At 41.1% G+C, this 18,796-nt stretch overlaps 2 protein-coding genes across 3 annotated transcripts; one reads left to right on the top strand and one right to left on the bottom strand.

Moving 5' to 3' along the window:
• The first annotated feature begins 2,454 nt into the window (after positions 1 to 2,454).
• LOC133930844 (probable sugar phosphate/phosphate translocator At1g06470) lies at positions 2,455 to 9,217 on the top strand. Of its 2 annotated transcripts, XM_062377608.1 has the most exons (13): positions 2,455 to 3,005; positions 3,103 to 3,272; positions 3,374 to 3,459; positions 3,571 to 3,620; positions 4,652 to 4,719; positions 5,128 to 5,228; positions 5,364 to 5,376; positions 6,027 to 6,088; positions 6,169 to 6,211; positions 6,320 to 6,378; positions 6,906 to 7,000; positions 7,915 to 8,081; positions 8,719 to 9,217. In XM_062377608.1, the coding sequence occupies exons 1-12, from the start codon at positions 2,698 to 2,700 to the stop codon at positions 8,042 to 8,044; spliced, it is 1,185 nt and encodes a 394-aa protein (XP_062233592.1). In that variant the 5' UTR covers positions 2,455 to 2,697; the 3' UTR covers positions 8,045 to 8,081; positions 8,719 to 9,217. The 2 variants fall into 2 exon arrangements, with proteins under 2 accessions (XP_062233592.1, XP_062233591.1); XM_062377607.1 differs by having other exon boundaries at positions 2,473 to 3,005; positions 6,027 to 6,211; positions 6,292 to 6,378.
• Positions 9,218 to 15,770: 6,553 nt separating this feature from the next.
• On the bottom strand, positions 15,771 to 18,395 carry LOC133930842 (proteasome subunit beta type-5-A-like). Its single transcript, XM_062377605.1, has 7 exons — positions 18,126 to 18,395; positions 17,874 to 18,003; positions 17,318 to 17,424; positions 17,107 to 17,241; positions 16,925 to 17,028; positions 16,734 to 16,834; positions 15,771 to 16,065 (listed from the first exon to the last, which is right to left on the bottom strand). Exons 1-7 carry the CDS (start codon positions 18,258 to 18,260, stop codon positions 15,938 to 15,940), a joined length of 840 nt encoding a protein of 279 aa, XP_062233589.1. The 5' UTR covers positions 18,261 to 18,395; the 3' UTR covers positions 15,771 to 15,937.
• Positions 18,396 to 18,796: the final 401 nt, after the last annotated feature.

Raw genomic sequence — 18,796 nt, 5'->3', positions numbered from 1 at the left:
GGTCATATACAAAAGCAACATTGCAAGTTCGCAACTACACTCTACCTGCACTGGTACACCTAACTGCTTTTTGGTGCCCTTTTAATCACCTTTTCTACCAGAAACAGCTGCACAGCAAGCTTATCTATTACATATATTAAAGGGCCGAGAATTAGAGACCAACCAGGGTCAAGTTCCTGTAGGTACTGTTCATATGAATCCGGCGTATGTATGCATATATATATATATATATATATATATATATATATATAAAAGTATATATATATGTATGTATAAGTATATATATATATATGTATGTATAAGTATATATATATGTATACAAATTTTGTTAGGTTCGTATTAGTGTCGTCTACATATTAAAATTATGTGCATGCATGAAAGTACTACTGTTTTTTTATAATTAAATGAATATGTTAAATATAAATATTGAGATGTCTAAAATTAGTAAACTTAATTTTTTCTGCCTTCTTTTGTCATGTGTGAAAAAAAAGAGCACAGTATAGACGCGCTAATCCGTCTAGTTGCATTCCAATGTCAGTGTGCAATGAGAGCTGTGCTTCCAGCGCCAGGGCAGCCAGTTTTATGTGTGTGTTAGGTCCAACAAACGCAGGTGTCTTGTAGTCAGTCCATAAGCATCCGATTAAATTTGACGCCATTGGCCAAGTACACTTAGGCTAAGACCTCCGGTTCAAAAGGTGGCGGGTTTTGGGTCAGTGGATGCACTGGATGGTAGAGAGTGTTTGGATCCAAACCCGGACTGGATCAGCTTTGTGATGTTGCTTTTGCATCAGATCTGCTGTCCCCCCATGCGGATTGTGGATCTCGTATTCGTTTTGCCTCTCTACACCCCGTTTGTGCAAGTGTTGTTTGGCATTTTTTTTTTTATCTCTGGCTTAGGCCTGCACCGGCAGATTTGGAAGTATGTAGTCTACGGCAAACTAAGCCTTTTGTTTTGTCTCCACCGGTTGCTTTTAAATTGTACGATTTTTGCTACCTGTTTTTCTCTGGTGTAAGCTGAATTAAGCTGTGTTTACTTGAAAATTACACTAACAACACTTTGCTTAAGCATGCCATTTTTGACTTGCCCGAGTTTTAGTTCGATTTTCCTAGCCGCTGAAATGAATTAGCTTTGAGATATGTACACATATGGTTTTGATTTTGTTTCAATAGTTAAAAGATCTGACATTTAAGGAAAAACCAGCCACCTTAGAAAATGACAACCTCTTAATAATGAAATATATGGATATGCATTTTAGTTCGGTATGAATAAAATGTTTTCCCTTTGGAATCTCGTGACTCAGTACCGGTGGACAGCATTGTGATCACTTCTTAAAATGTAACCTGTGATGACATGCAATTCAAATGAGAGTTACATATAGTTGATCAAACAATCTTGACGAGCACATAAAAAACAACATGGAGTAACACCCACTGCAAAATATTTTATGCAATGACTAATAATACAAGCTGGACCATGTTAACGGAAATCATCGTAGAGATTAGTTGCACACAACTAGAAGCCATGGTGGATTGGCACTATGATAACCGAGTGCATATTACTATATATTCCCGCCATATTTGAGCGTTGTAGTTAAGCATCTTACTAATATATTTTGATAGTTAACTCTCAACATTACTTACAATCCCTACATGGTATAATAACGTACCTCCAAGTATTACCAATCTTGAGGGAAACAATATATAAGTCAATGTACATATTATTTACTGTATACAAACAATTATACGGTGGAACGGCGCAGAGAAATACAACGGCACGGGCTATCTTTACTGTCCTACATTCTCACTTAATACTCATCTATTCTATAATTTTTTTCGCATAACCCTATAAAACATATCTCAATACAAATGATCGATCTTGATAAACCATATATCTATATACTATTATAAAAATTTTCCTTTTAAACAATCGATCTTGATAAACCATATATCTATATAATATTATAAAATTTTTCCTTCTAAACGGGACAGCTCACCATAATAGGCTCTCCCATCTCTCCTCATGCATCGTCAGCGGACTCCAACTCACTTAAAAACGGAACGGCTCCTCCAACGTTTCAGAGGAAAGTCACCGGAACACTGTTGTTGCTGCAGTAATCTGTGACTCGATGGGCAGTAATTCACAATGGATTACTATACACCGGAGCGCTGCAGTAAAAAATATTGTTTATGGCCTATTCACATACTGCAGTAGATGATTTGAGATCGAACGATTAATAAGAGAGCTAAAGTCATAGATACTGTTTACTCGTGACTTTCCTCTATTAGTTCTAAAAAAACCTTCCATTTCACGTTTCGGCAGGCACCGTGCGCCCCCAACAGACTTGGCTGGCCACGACTAAACACGACCCATCGCCAACCCACCAGCTCAGGCACCCAATCGGGCGCGCCCAGCTGGCCACCCCACCAGACCCTGACCCGAACCGACCGCCCGCCTTGCGCACGCACCCGCCAAATCAACCAACCCATCGTCCCCGTCCCGTCCCGGCAGGAAGCCGCTGGCGAAACGCAGGCACAGGCACCGTCCCCACCCCCAGCTCCCCTCTCCTCGCGCGCGGCATTTCCAGATCCCCCGCGTGGCGTCGCGGCGTTTGCATTGGCACCCCGTCGAGCGCCCCCCCCCCCCCCCCCGCGCGCAATGCGAGCCTTGTTGTAGCGTGAAAGAGATCGAGGCGAGGCATGCATCCCAAGCCCGAGGGCGGCGACGCGGATGGGGGCGCTGCGGAGGTGGGGTCCCCGCGGTCGGGCTACTTCCGGCAGCGGAGCATGCACGCCGCCGCCGCGGATCCTGAGGCGGCGCGCAGGGCGTTCGACGTCGAGAACCCCCCCGGCTCCGCCGGCGCCGGCGGAGGCGGGGGAGGGCTTCGGTCTAGCGAGTCCGTCACCAAGCTGGAGTCGTTGGAGCGTGCCGTGCTGGCGCCCGCCGTCGTGCTCAAGACCGGGTTCTACATCCTGGTGTGGTACGCGTTCAGCACCTGCCTCACGCTGTGAGTGGCCTGGATCTCTCGGACTTACCCCAACTCCACTCTCACGCCTCTCTCGCTGCGGAAATGGTGGTCTGATTGCTTCGTCGTTGGGTGGCAGATACAACAAGACGCTGCTGGGGGACAAGCTGGGCAAGTTCCCAGCGCCGTTGCTGATGAACACCGTGCACTTCGCGCTGCAGGCCGCGCTCTCCAAGGTCATACTCTTCTTCCAGTCTAAGGGGCCCGAGAATACCGTCGAGATGGGTTGGAAGGATTACTTCATGAGAGGTGTGGATCTTGGCTTTGAATTTATTAGCTTAGAAGCGATTGGCAATATGAATTCTGTGCTTGTTCATGGGGAATCGTGATTCTGACTAGCCGTTCTGCAGTCGTGCCAACTGCTCTGGGGACGGCACTGGACATAAACCTGAGCAACGCGTCTCTAGTGTTCATCTCGGTGACGTTTGCTACTATGGTGTGTTATCCACAGAAGGATTTCATTCATTTATGCCTCTTTAATTAGTTTCCTAGTTACGTTCACTTGGTTCAGTGCTTAACTAGATTTTCAAAAACTGATCTTCTGCAGTGTAAATCGGCCTCCCCAATATTTCTATTGCTATTCGCTTTTGCATTTAGGTGAGTGCTGATCTATAATAAAATTCACTTTTGCTTTTTGCTGCAGTGATTGTTTTTCTCCGACTTAGGAAGTTAGCTATAGAATTGATATAGTAGCAGATCAGAAAACTTATGTTTTCCACTAGTTTTTTTTTCTCTCAATGCGTGTCATTCCATTAAAGAAGAAGGATATGTTTTCCACTAGTTGTGACAAACTCGCTACATAATTGGCTGATAACCTGATACAGTTGTATGTTCATCCAATTTTTGAAGAGGAATATTTGAAGGAACCAATGCTGCAAACTGATGCATTATGGGTATCTAAGCTAGTAATAAGCTACCACCTTCATGCAATCATGCAAAAGCGAAGCTGTATCGACAAAATGTAAAGCAGTAAAAGAAGCCCTTTCTTTCCTTAAACCAGAAGACACTACTGCGGACATTAAATAGCCACATCCCTACTAATAAACCAGGTATCGGGGCATGCCAAGCAGTATAGTGTAATTTTTCTAGAAAAAATAAATTTCAGTAAAGTTAATTTGTATATTAATATAAATTTTCTCTTAAATTTCAAATAAGCATGCTTCTTTAATCAGGATTTTTTCTGGCATTGAAAATTAAATTACGCAAATATGAAGAATAGAAAAAATGTTCTCTGTGAAAAAGGAAGTGGGAGATTGGGAGCAATAATTGTGATTTTTTTTCTTAATAACATGTTACTCTTTTCTTCTTTAGTTGTGACTTGTGCAATATTCTTTTTAAAGTACCAGCAAGCGTTTTGAACACACTTCGGTGTTTCTTTTCTATAGAAAAGGGTTCCGTATGTTTTGCAACCTCATTGGATTACATAGGCCATTTTGATTCATTCACTTAGTTGATCCATAGTATCATTTTATCTTTTTCTTATGCCAGTTGATTACATAGTATTCATTTGTTTTCTCAAAGGTAGGGGGTCATCATCACTTCCTAAATATCATGCATATATTACTGTTTCTTTGAAGTCCGTTGTGTACAATAATGTACGCCTCTAAAGGTTCCATCCATTTTATAAGGTTGGAGAGTCCCAGCATCAAGCTTCTAGGAATCTTAGTTGTCATTTCTATCGGGGTTCTATTGACAGGTATGTAACATATGAGGGCTTAAAATGCATGGAGGAAAACTGTTGTGTTCCATCTGTGCAGTACTAGTTAGCTGACTATTAAGAGTGTTATTTTTTTATGGTTCTCCATCTTTGTCATTATTAGATTGTATATTGTCTGCACTACTTGAAACTTAAATCTGTTTGTATTTATCATCATGTCAAATTCACCAAAGTGCAATACACCGTTATTTTAAAGTAAATTCACCACCAAAAAGGTGCATAGTGTAATACACCGTAATTTGTAGTAAATTTTTGACCTCAGTATTAGAACGTTCTTCTGATCTAAGTCACCCTGATAATTGTAGCCTTCTAATGTGCAGCCCATTTGTCAATGCTACACATACTTCTTGGACTTGTATTTTCTGATTAGAACCATTTTTTTTTCAGTTGCCAAGGAGACTGAGTTTGACTTCTGGGGCTTCATTTTTGTGACACTTGCTGCTGTTATGTCGGGATTCCGCTGGTCCATGACTCAAATTCTGTTGCAAGTAAGTGTGCTAAATAAATGTACTCTTTTTTTGGAGCTGTCAGCAATCTCACGTATTCCCTCTTTTTGTTTCTTTGGTGCATTCTGTTATAATGATTTGTTTTGTTTGTGTGCATGTGGATCTTGATACTTCAAGAAAGATACCTATGGTATGTATTCTTTGCTTTACCCTTTTCTTTTTTTGAGGATTTTTGCTTTACCCTTGAGTATCACTCTAACAAAATAAGAGAGGAGTATTTGTTCATGAATTCTTCTAAATTTCTAATTGTTGGTTTGTTTTATGCATACCAATTAAACCATTTCTTTGATTGAATTAAAGCTTTGCTTGGTCTGGATCTAGCTCCTGTTTCTTAGTTCTTTTTATAATGGAAAAGTTTCCAAAAAAGTTAGATTCTTGCAAGTCTATCGCTACTAAACGAGAAGGTGGAGTTCCAAAGTTGGAACCTTGAAGCATTGGTTGAGAGCTCTATCCTCTCTTTTCCGAAGCCGTTGTTTGGCCATTTTAGAGTGGATCAAGTGATAGAACAGTTGATATAATTTGAACCTAGGGTGTACAGCATCTTATGCTGTTGATCTTTAGCTTCCGAAGTACCAGTAACATCACTCCTGCTTGACACAAATTAGCTCCAGTTTCTGCTGGAGCCATCCAATTTTGCCTAGAGCCTAGATGCTCCAACACCAGCTTTTCAACTGAGTCCTGAACTTGGATAGAAGTGGGGCCAGTGTTTAAATGCTATTTCATAAAATTAGCAATCCTGTTTTGACTACCAAGAGTTCATGAGCTATCTTTCTTTGGCAGGCCTGAAAAATCCAATTACCTTGATGAGCCATGTTACCCCAGTGATGGCCATAGCCACTCTGGTACTATCTCTATTACTGGATCCTTGGAACAATTTTCAGAAGAATGCATACTTTGATAACCCGTGGCATGTCATGCGCAGTTGCTTACTTATGCTAATCGGAGGAGCCCTAGCCTTTTTCATGGTAATGAGTGTTTATTTGATTAGAGAACAAAGCTTTCAGTAATTATCACAGATTTCATGATGTATTAATTCTAACTGCAGGTGTTAACAGAGTATATACTTGTTTCAGCAACCAGTGCCATAACCGTGACGATAGCTGGGGTAGTAAAAGAAGCCGTAACCATTTTGGTAATATTTGGAATATGATCATTTCTAAAATATTTACTGTTATATATTTTCTTGCATTTGTAGTGGAATCTAGATTTCATAAACCCCTGGCAAAGTATTATCTTCCTAGTTTATCTATTATTTATGCAAATACTGTTATCAACAATGTACTACACTTAATCTGAACGAAAATCAGGATGACACAGGTGGTTGAAAATTGATGACTCATGATAACAAAGCTATTAAGTCTGGAACCACAAAAGTGGAAGTGTTCCATTGTTTGTTCATACAAACCATCCAAAGAGAGAAAAAAGTAGTAGCTTCAATTTTTGGCATACACTGGTACAGGGAAGCTATCAAGTATCAACAGAGTTACATGCAGCTAAGCCCAAACACATTGCTTTTCTTCTAGCACTAGCATGAAACCTGATAACCCCAGAGATTGGGAAGTTGTTTATATGTTATTCCTAGACTACATATAATTCAGAACTAACATGCTCTCAGTTATCAATATGTGTTATAAGGATTTTTTTACCTTGATCTTTCAGGTTGCGGTATTTTATTTCCATGATGAATTTACTTGGTTGAAAGGGCTTGGTCTTGTCACCATTATGGTCGGTGTTAGCTTATTCAATTGGTACAAGTAAGTACTCCTTTCCTGGAGCATTTCCATGACCAACTATGGACAACACAAATATGATTGCGAAGTCCTTATTCCAACGGAAACAAGCTTTTGCACGCATTGGGATTATAGGGATGAATATGTGTTTGGTGACTCAAGCTGAAGTGCTAAACAAATAAATGAAACTTTTTCCATAGCATCTGGTCAAGTTATAACCTGAATTTTAGTCCCAGAAAGTAATGGCAGATGTTTTTTTGATCGGAATTAACATTGTAACCATTCAAAATAGCTTAGCACGGATGCACATGTGTTTGGTGACTCGAGCTAAAATGCTAAACAAATAAATTGAAACTCCTTCCATTACCATATGGTCAAGTTATAACCTACATTTTAGTCTCAGTAGGTAATGATAGATGGTTCTTATTATTTTTGTTTGTCAGAAATAATAATGTGTTCAGAGCAGTGTAGCATAGAGCATTGATATCCTAGTAGACAGTGGTTGTGTATGACGAAATAAGTCAGCTATAAAGTTAATTTATTAAGGCTAATTGAATTATATTAGATATCTACTTACCTAATTTGTTTTGTGTTGCTAAACCATTTACATTTGTTACTTAAGAGTTAATTAAGAATCAAGGATGTGGTTGTCTTCTGATTTTAATTATTTATCCATCAAATACTTGCATGTACACTAATTGATAGATATGTTTACATAATACATTTTCCTGTATAGTCCATGCCAAAAAAATGCACATATTCACATTCCATATCAAAAAAATTACTTTCTTGATATTGTTGTACTGATTGTTGTGCATTGAAGGAATTTTGAATGCGTCGTGGACGCGTTAACGTGTTAGTCAATAGTTAAGCACTCACTGTATGCCATACTGGAAGTTAGCTTTTCATCGTGTAACAATATCTGTTTCTAATCATAGGTATGAGAAATTCAAGAGGGGTCACACAAATGAGGATGACGTCAATTCACCTCCGTTTAATGATGATGCCAAATACATTATTCTAGATGACTTGGAATATCAGGATGAATTTGAGGAGGAAGATACATAATATTTTGTAATACGGCGGACAATTTTAACTTCCACTGGTAAGAATTTGCATCTCTTGTAAAGAAAAAGGACCCCCTTTTCATCATTGAGCACAAAACTGTAGATATGAATGTGATCCTGCATTTTATTAGTAAATTATGTCTGTGTGTCCAAGTAAAAGTAATTATTTGAAAATATTGAGTATGGTTCCATAATTTTTTTGGTTGTGCAATGCATGAACCTAAATACTTTCACTTCCTACCCTTCCTGCCTTTCTAGTGTGGAAGAGGTATAGTTGGAAGTGGCAGTGGGGGACAGAAAAGCTTTTTTAGTATCTAAAAGTACCCATATTCTGTAGTATAGCCATACCCTATCTTACTGTATAATATGGGAAATAGACTTACATGTATGACTAAGTAAAACATTTGCTTCATTTCCCCTATTTTATCCTGTCTGAAAGCCCCCGATCCTCTTTCAGTCTTTCTCCATTGTCTTGCTGGATATTTGGACTTGCGTTAAAATCTGAAATCATTTCCATGCCATGTTACGTTCCAGCTAGACCTGCATTGGACTTACTGTATCAACGCTGACATATGATAATGTTTTTCGTTAAGATTATTCAGTTCTCGCTATTCTCTCGGTACTATTCTTACATAACCAATGTAGTGATGAATTTAACTTATCTGATTTTGGCAGGTTTGCTCATGCCGGAAACCACTCATGCGTGCTTGAAATATTAAGTACTTCTGGAAGTTTCCGCTGAAAAACACACACGAACACAGCTAAGGCTAGACTCGCTTATGCTGGGCAAGCCAAAGTTTGAAGTGACCTGCTCTGTCCATCTCGGAATGAATGCTCAATTCTACTATTGATTGAACAGTCAGGCTAACTACACTGTAAGCTAAGAGCTAACTCCATCGAAATTCCCGTTTTGAGAAGATTGGCAGCAATTACGCTTCTAGTGGGAATTGCGTCTCTATATAGGTCAATTTGTAAGAGCGATCACAGATACAGATGTGCTGTTTTCCCTTGAAAGCTAGGGAGCGGCGTTCGATTATTTGTATTTTGTAAAACTCTTAAGCGAAAGAACCATTTTTTTTACCCCCATTGTATCATGGCCTTTCCTGTGTCTGCTGTAATATTACTATAGCTGGAAATGAGATATCCAACATTTGATGCTTTCTTGTAGGGAAAATGTACATGTACTACAAACATTTTCTGTTCTTGAAATTTGAGACGAGGGAGCCAAACATCATATGCCAATGGACGCATAATCACGATCAAACAGATGTATCTGCACCTATAAAATGACTGTTACACAAGTGTTCACATGATACTATGTTTTTTTCGATTACAAGATGACACGTGCGCACGCATGATACTTTGTTGTTGTTACAGTAAAAATCACTTGCGTAAACGTACATAGGGTATTTTAAAACACTCACTCACTCGCACTTATGCCACGCAAATAAAAATTACCTGGAGGGGCACGGGTTAATCCATTTTGCCTTTAGATCCTTGCCCCGACCTCTAGCCCCAAATGTTGTCGTGGGTCACATAGCCTGCTTGCTGCTGGACATACATGTACTAATGTACTTATGTACATCAACTTTTTCTCTCATCATGTAACTGCAGTTCAATGGCAAAACATTCACCAGACATACTAGTGCCATCTGATTGCATAAATGTACCAAAACCAGATCTTTTTTTCATAAGAGGGGTTTAACCCTCGGTTTTTATTATAAAAACCAGTTTTATAAGTCTTAGATAATATTTTGTAGAACTCACTCCCTATCAACCCTTACATGACAGAGGTATGGGCTGCCCCACCCGCCCTCATACCAGCAGCCATTTAATTCAGAAATGAACTCTTGCTCACACCACAAGCAGCTCACTACTTCCTACAGCAGCTACCATCGGGCAATAGGCATACAGAAATACTTGACAAGAACAAAACTGGTCTTCCTTTTAATCCCAAACCACAGAACAAATTCAGCTTCTTTTATCCGGCTTCCTAAAAAAGGCAGACTTCTGTTCATCGGTACCCAAGTCTACTCCAAATTGCAGAAGCTCCTTGGCAGCTTGTCCCTCTCCTTGTTTTTCTGCAATCCAGACCAATATTCCAACCGTTAGCACATCATAAACAAGATTACCGTATGATCATTTGGCAATCAATTCTGAACACAAGCTATATTTCTAGTTTTCCAGATAGTCCAACATAATGCGGCTATCCCTGCAATGAACAGCTTTTCATTTCTTAAACACCTGCCAACCAAACCCCAACTTCTCAAATGATCACTCCAAAGAAAACTATCACTGGAACTTTCCTCATACTGAAAGTTGAAACTATCACTCCAAAGAAAACGAGCTACAGGACATGATAAAAAAAATGAGTCGCCGTCTCTTTACTCCTACAAAAACAGCATTTGTCATTACCTTTTGAGGCCCTACTTCTCAAATTATCTTTAGAGTGATCAACCACAAGAAGACTTTGATTTTCAGGGGAAGCTTAACTTTCGAAATGATTTTTTTGTGGGAAGTTGATCTGTTGAATTTTCATAGCTAGATATGAGTGAACAGTAAATTTGACATTGGCATTTAGTTTCCAAACAGTCCTATCTCAGAACACAGCTCTTGAATCTGATTCCATTGTAGTAAAGTGTCACCCTACAAGGTTAATCTAAATCTCACTCTTTTCCACCCATCAGACAGAACTTTTGCAAGAGTAATGTCTTTATTAAAAGTCAAATTAAAGAGCCTAGGAAAAAGCTGTGCAATGGGAGAGTTACCAATCCAGTGATCTTTCCAAAATACGAAAGCCAGTTCTTTAGCTCAAATCCAATAATTAAACATGTAATGTGCACTAATCATATTAAGATTATTGAGGGAATGCATATACTCCATAGTAGAATACATGTACAGCTGGAGCTTCAACTATCAGGATTTCAATCACACAATGATATATGCACAGGTTTAGCAGAACATCATTACGAGCATTACTCGTGGGTTTTGGCAAAAACAAGTTCTCTGTATATATTATACTGAGCTCAAACTAGTTTTATGGCTGGAGCTTTTAACAGAGCATATATATCCTTCAGTTCCAACTAGTTTATGGCTGGAGAATCAAACATGACATCATAAAATGAACATAAGGCAAGTAAGCTGTTTTTTCTTAAAAAGAGAAAAAGGTAAATAACCAGATGCAGGGATGAGGGATCTGCTTGCAGTTAGGAAGCAACTAACCTGTCCTCCCAGATTTGATATGATTCAAATTAGTAAACAAAATAATGCCACAAGAATTATCAACATGCAAAAACTGAAGTGCAATCTACCATATCAATTCATGTTAAAGAAATACATCTGATTTGGACCTCCACCAAACACTTGGTCTAGCAAGAATACACAAGAAACAAATACGATAGGTCTGTTTAGATCAATAACAGTGGAAAAGTAAAAAATAGTGGCCCTTGCCAAATCTGCCAACTTATCTAATCTAATCACCGTCATAGTAACTGACCAGCACATAATCAAGAATCTAGAAAGAAAAACATAACAGAACTAGTGTCCCGGGAAAACAAGGGCTTCGGTGTGGATGCTCGCGACTGCATATTTCCACCTGCCAAGGGCGAGGCACAGGATGGCAACCTTGCTTGGATTGGATGGATCCAAGAAGGAGTTCCAAGACCAAAGGCAAATCGAGATTCCTATAACATGTTACATTTCTCGTCTTCCAGACTGGCCAAAACAGAGCAGCTACAGAAAGCACAACCAATTTCTGAGATTCCCCTCTGAAATTCCTGAATCATTTGGTTAGTTGGAAATCGAATTAGGAGTAGTCCAAAAGCCAACGACAAACTTAGTAAGCCCAAAGGGTAAGTAAAGAAAAGGTGGTCAATCGACTCATCAGATCCACAAAATTGAATCATTACCTTGCTAACCTCTAATCAGATTGTCTTTGGTTACAAACCTTTACCTAAGTATCAACCAAAGAAAGGCTCTTGATTCAGAATTAATTTAATGTTCCACAGAACTCTATGGCAACATTTCACAGACATGTTTTCCAAGAAACTATGTAAAGATTTTTTGATAAATTGACCTGAAGCAGACAAAGGTTAAAATTATCCTATCTGCATTAGCAGTTAGCACACACCATAGCACTCGGATTTAAGGACATTCCATAAATCCAACTTATTCCCCCACATAGTTCTTCTAAATCTGATGCTATCCAATCCTTTGAATTGCACCCGAGGCAGTTTTGAGAGCCGTAGAGAGTGAGGTTGAGAAAGGGGAAAGACAGGAAGTGGTAGGTGGTTCGCCTGTGAGACCATGACTTTGAGTTATCATGGCTATCGACTGAATAGGAGCTGCCAAAGAGATACAACCCCATCCTCATATAGATGGGATGACTTAACCCTTATGAAACCAATCTCTAAAATTACGGCAAAACAAAAAACTCAATCTAATATTGTCGCCAAAATAATAACCAACCAACCATGTAGCATATTGTAAGCACAGGCCTATCATTAAAATCAGACGAGAAGTACATAATACAAGAAACGATTGATGGAAGTAGATGACTCTTACCACTGAACTGTATCCTCAAGTAGATGAATTTTGTTGTGCTCCAAGTTCATTCAAATATTGTGCAAACCGGTCATCTCTCTTGTGATCAAAGTAAAGAAAATCTGATTCTAGCGCTACGTCAACATCGATAGCATATTGATCCATGTTGTTCAGGATAGGAAATGAATATGCTGAATCCTCGCCGTTGCTCGAGAGATATTTACCAGAAACGGGGTGTATAATCTTGCCAGCCATTCTTTCACAATGGCAACAACGACCTGATAGAGCATTAGAAATTAGTTAATAGATCTTCATACGAGTAGTTGCATGGTTTACTTATATGGACATGCTTTTGTTGATGCAAAGACCATATGACAAACTTAGTTGGCAGAGGAAAATTGAAAGCTCACCAAGATCGCATGACATGGACACTGGGCAACAAAAGAATGGCCTTAGCTTGTCACAGATATAATTTATTGTATTCTCGTCATTAAGAGTGCAAGATCCAAAGAACTCTGAGAAGAACAACATGCATCCACAGTCTGTTCTTGCCAAGAAATTGGCATGAAAGCATACCAAACCGGAGCATGAGCTACTTGCAGCCACACCACATACAGCATGCAATCTATATGTTGGATCCTGCAAAATATAATTAGCAATGACAGTAAACTCATCAGTTATTTAAGGCTTTTTCAGCAACTCAGAGAAGAAAAATCAAAAGATATAATGTTAGACCAAATAATAGAATAAAGTATACATAGAAGAAAGAACTGAAGAAATGAGGTCAAAGAGAAAAAATGATACGGCGGCATGCGATGAGTTGTACTCGCGCAACATTAGATCTATCATATTCCTGACGAAAGACTGCTCTACCCAAAAGTTGTTCTTCTTTTGGGCAAGGACCTTCCATGCATCTGATGACAAAGTCCTGACTGGCCATCTAGAAACTATTTTAGGTGTGAAGGTTTTGATCAAACCATAAAGTTGATGAAATTCATGATCAGAAATGCTACTTTGCTCAGATCTCAACAAGTGTTTACAATCACCAACAACTATGGGGTACAAAGACCCATGAAACTCTCCCAGGTGAGCGCACTGGGGATGCTTAGCAGCACCAGCAGCATAACCGAAGTTCCGTGTGCAGGTCTCTCGACTGGAAATCTTTGCTGCTTGATATAATTCATCAGACAAGTCACAATTTTTGCTGCAAAGGCACTCCAAAGCCTTTTGCTCAAAAGCATCAGATTCACTGCTGGAACAAACAAAGCTGGAATACAATATGATCAGGCCTTCCAAAGATCGACGCTCCATGCGGAGAAAGCATCGGTTGTCAAGAACATCTGTTTCTTCTTTTTCTTCACCATACTCGAGCGGGAAGGCCAGGTCATACCACATGGCATTAAGGATGATGTTAGACACAGGGTCCAATGGACCAAAACAGTATCCACCCATTAAGATGCCGCGAAGATGCTTGCGTAGGAACTCAGAGGGCAACCGGGCAAGAGCTTTCAAATAGAAAGCATGGATCGAGTCAAGCAACTCAAACTTAAGGCAACGGTGGTAATCACAAGAGGAGTGGTGACTGCTGAGGCTCCTTTTGGATTGACTTGTTCTTACTCTCAATCGCTTGCTGGGTGCTGACTCTAAGCAGTATGTCATCGCAGTTGCTATGTCTTCGGGGTGCCGCAAGACAGTGAGGTGTGCGAGATTGAAATCTTCCCCGTTGGGCACATTATTGGATCTCCATCGCATCAATTTGAGCATCTGGTCGATGTCAGAGCGGCTAAGCTTCTGTTTCTTCAACAACCTTGAGGTGGCCTTCTTGAGCAGATCGTGCGGGTAACATGAGGTGGCTAGCAGGATAAAGTCTTCACCCGGAGCCCAGAGCCTGGCCTCGTGCGCAGCCTACTTGAGAGCTGCCTTCATCTTGCAACTGCTTGGGTCAGGGACAAATAAAGGATCTGCAGCGAAGCGATCGTAATAGACCATCTTGATAGCTACCATGAGATCAAATCCTGCTAACTCAATGTACTGCACCGCCTGCTCCTTAGTGAGATAACGGAAGTAATGCTCAAGGAATACAGTAAGGCCCTTCTTAGACCTCCCGGCGGCGAACTTCAGTCCAATTCTTTCAACAAATTCATCGTCGACGTGGTCCATAATCCGGTTGTGGGATGCTTCACATTGTTGCTGCTGGATGCTCAGGTCATTGCGGCGGGCCAGCTCCTGTGGGGGAGGGCGTTCGAGGCGATCAAGGCAGGACACGGCGCCAAGGATGATGTTGGAGATCGGGTCGAGGAGACCAAAGCAGGCGCCGCCGCCGATGACGCATTTGAGGAGCTCAGGCATATCTTGGATCGGCAGCAGCGCGATTGCCTGGTCGAAGAGACGCGCCACCGCTTTGTTCTGCATCTCCTGCTCCGGCTCGACCCCATCCCAGTGGGAGCAGCCGACCTGCGGCCGAAGGGGCGTCGGATTGAGCTCGAGCACGGTATTCAGATTCCCAGTGGTGAATCTGTTGTACCAGACATTGAAATTGCATGTTCACAGAGGTGTTTTTGCCTGAGGCATGTGCCTGATCCTAACACAGAATATGTAGATCTGTAGGCACCGTTCCTTCTTCCAGGGAAAGGCTCACACTTCAAGCACTGCTGCAATGAAGATATTTAGAGTTTCTACTTTAGATCATATATGTTTACAACAAGCGCCACTGATAACCAGAACACAATTGCGAATGACATATTAACAAGCATGAAGCACCACTATTGCTTCACATATCATCTGAACTTGCATTACTTAATCCTTTCAACACAGTGGCGGTATCAAGATTCAAGACTCCAAGCAAAAATTCAAGAGAAAAATAGCACATCGTACATGAGCAATCTAAGTCTCAACTTCCAACTAAATGATGCAATGAACATTCTCACTTTCTAACTATCGTACATGCATACGCTCCACAGGTTTTTTTAGTGGTACGCTCCACAGTTTGAGAAGCAACCATCAATCTGCTTCTGTCCAGTAACCTCTTGTGAAATACAGTACCGTGGATGCTCCTCCCATCAGTTTGCCTTCCATATCGGTACACGGGAGTCGAAATCAGATTACATAGCAGCTGCAGCAAGCACAACACAGACCAGGGATCACATAGGCACGAATGTAAATGAAACCTCAAAGAAACATCTATATCGGTGGGTCAAGATAATAGTCACGTGAAGTTCCTCAGAAACATCAATAGAACACAAAGGTTACATAACATTGTGAGACAAACATGTCCAAGTTCATAATAAGGCGCTTCTACAATTCATGGTCTCTGGATACATGCGCCTCCACTCGGGTTTTCTTAACAGCGGGTTTAAGCAGTAGGCGCGTCGGCCATTTCTTGTTCAACGGGAGTTTTCTGAACTGGGTAGTAGTGGTAGTGCAGCTCCCCGACATCATCTCCAGAAAGCTTCGTCCAACCATCAGGGCCAACATGATAAACTGCAATTCAAACAAGTAATGTCAGACACAGTCCACCCAGCTAACAAAAAAGATGATCACAATGAATCTCATTTGACAAAAATCAACGAGCAATTAACATGCCAACAACACAGTCCCAGCAACATAGCAAGGAAATGCCAGAAAAGGGTAGTGAGAACAAAAAGTGCAGCATAACCTCACCAGGGAAACTTCAGGTTACCTAAGAACTACATATGATCATTTGTACAAGGACTGCACTTTCCATCCCAACAAGCCACAAACATATAAGGAGCTCAACACAATAGAAATTCCAAGGGAAACAAAGCTTCTAGTTCTGAGAAGCTAACAAGTTTTTCTACCCTAGAACCATAGCAAGAGAAGATGGAAATTGGTTCAAATCATAACCAGCATAACAATGTGGTAGATGCAACATAAACAGATTCGGGATTAATTCTAGATATGTTAAATGCAACATACCACATCACATGAGCTAATATCACAAGGACATCTTGGCTTAAAACTTTTACAATAACAATATGTTCGTATTCTACTCAAGAATGTTGTTTCTGTTACTGATAAAATAGCAAAAAGATATGGGTCCAATCAGTGGATAAATTAAGTAGTTAGTTACGTGATAACATAATAAATAATACCAGAAAATAAACACCCTGAAGTAGACTAAAACATACCACTGACACAACCACCGCTTGCTCCATCACGGAATGTTGCATGATAAATGGCCCGTCGTGCCAACTCACCAGCTTCCTCGACTGACATATTGAAACGGTAACTGAAAGGTGGAGGAGGTACACACATTATTTAACTCAGGTTAATAAGAGCACAAAACAAAGCAGCACATCAGATATTAAAAGGAGCCTACCCTTCGTCCAAGATACCATAGGCATAGAGGGAACCAGAGCCAACAGAGAACCTGTTTCCCACAAGCCTTGCGCCCTCACTATCAACATAGTACAAGCCAGGACCCTAGATCAAGAGAAGAACCAATAAGCATAGATCATACAACTTAAAGAACTGATGACATGACGAAAACCAACAATTCACCTTCTCGTCCCATCCAGCAATCATTGTACCAATTGACAGTCCCATCCCACGATATGAATAAAGGATATTGGCCAACAGCTTTGAAGCACCAGCAACAGAGATCCTTCGCTTATTTGCAAGCTCATGGAGACGGCACTGAAGAGAACCTATATTAGCCCCACTCTGCAAAGGTGTAGTGCAAGCAGTAACTAAAAGCAAGAGGAAATCTGACCTTGTTTCCTAGGTTCCTATGCCAAAATTGGCAATCAGCAGCGCCTCCAGCCATTGTCCCCAGCATGTAGGGATTTATTTCAATAATTTTCCTCACAGTTTGTGAAGCTGAGCAAAACAGAACCATGTAAAACACAATTACAATCTGCCATCACAGAACAAACATCAAAACGAAAACTTTCTGAACAAAAAGAACCCAACTCTATTGTCCTTCTCCAAACCACAACGAACACTAACCAGTATAAAATTGGAGCTTCAACAATGCATTCAGTACATCACAAATTGGTAAATCTAAGCAAAAGTAACATTTTCCCACCCAAATCCTAGTTTCTTTCTACATTATCTTGATTCAACCACTGTTATCATAAAACATCCTCACCGCTCCGTGTATACTATTCCGTTGAGAATACTTCCTACAACTAATTAGCGGCAGCAGTTCATCAGTATCTCTGCATATCAATAACCTCAAACCTCATCAATATGACCATTTTTTATAGTCGAACACGGCCATGAGCGACAGGGGTTGAGAGGTTCCGAGAAGAAGGCTAGGCGCTTACATATGTAGCCGCCCATACTGGCCCTGGAGTCGGCAGCGACGATGACGCCCTTGTCGAAGATGAAGGCGAGCGTGGTCGTCCCCCGCTTGTTCTTCACCATATCCTTGGTCGCCGCCTGGAACCCGTCGAACTGCTCGGGAGGAGGACAAGTGACAGCGCACCAAAAGGCTCAGAACAAACGAATCTGGCAGATCGAAAGAGAAAATCCTGTGGGCGGAGGGGGTCTAGTGGGGAGGGGAGTCGGTTGCTCACGTCGGCGCAGGTGGGGAGCACCATGGATGGCACGTCCGCGGTTCCGGCGGAGAAGCAGAGGCCGTCGCCGCCGTCGCCGGCGGGAAGGCCGAAGTGGGTCTCGAGGGCAGACATGTCCAGCTTCGGCATGGCCATGGCGTTGCGCGCTACGGTGAGGCGGAGGCGATGGATCGAGTGAGGCGGAGGCGATGGATCGAGCGAGGCTTTGTCTCTGTTGGTCCTCTCCCTTTCTTTCTTGCGATAGAAGAAGAAGAAGCCGAGCGAGCCGGGCCCGGGCGTCTGCGCCAGGATTTGCAGAGAGGGATGGGTTCGGCGGAAGGGCCTCTGGGCCTGTGCCCGTGTTGGATCCGAGCTCGAACTGCGTGTATCGGTCCGATTCGGATAGCAGGAATCGGCCTGGTTCGTTTTGGGCATAGATGTCAGTTAGACAATCCCTTATCTTTTTCTTGTTTCGTTTCCCTGTTTTCGGCATGGATCGAGGAACCTGCATCATTTATTTTATCAGAATTAGTGAACTATGTGATACTTATTTGATATCAATAAAGGTTCCATGATGGTTTTCCCTATAAAAAAGTTTGCTTATCTTTTTCTTCTGTTTTTCGTTTCCCCGGGACAACAAGTACGATAATTCCATGAAAGGCTATTTTTGCAATTTTTTATAAAAATAAATT

The sequence above is a fragment of the Phragmites australis genome, chromosome 10 (genome assembly GCF_958298935.1).
Source record: "Phragmites australis chromosome 10, lpPhrAust1.1, whole genome shotgun sequence".
NCBI lineage: Eukaryota > Viridiplantae > Streptophyta > Magnoliopsida > Poales > Poaceae > Phragmites > Phragmites australis.
Note: the sequence above shows the minus strand (reverse complement) of the source record. Positions and strands in the feature narration are given on the sequence as shown.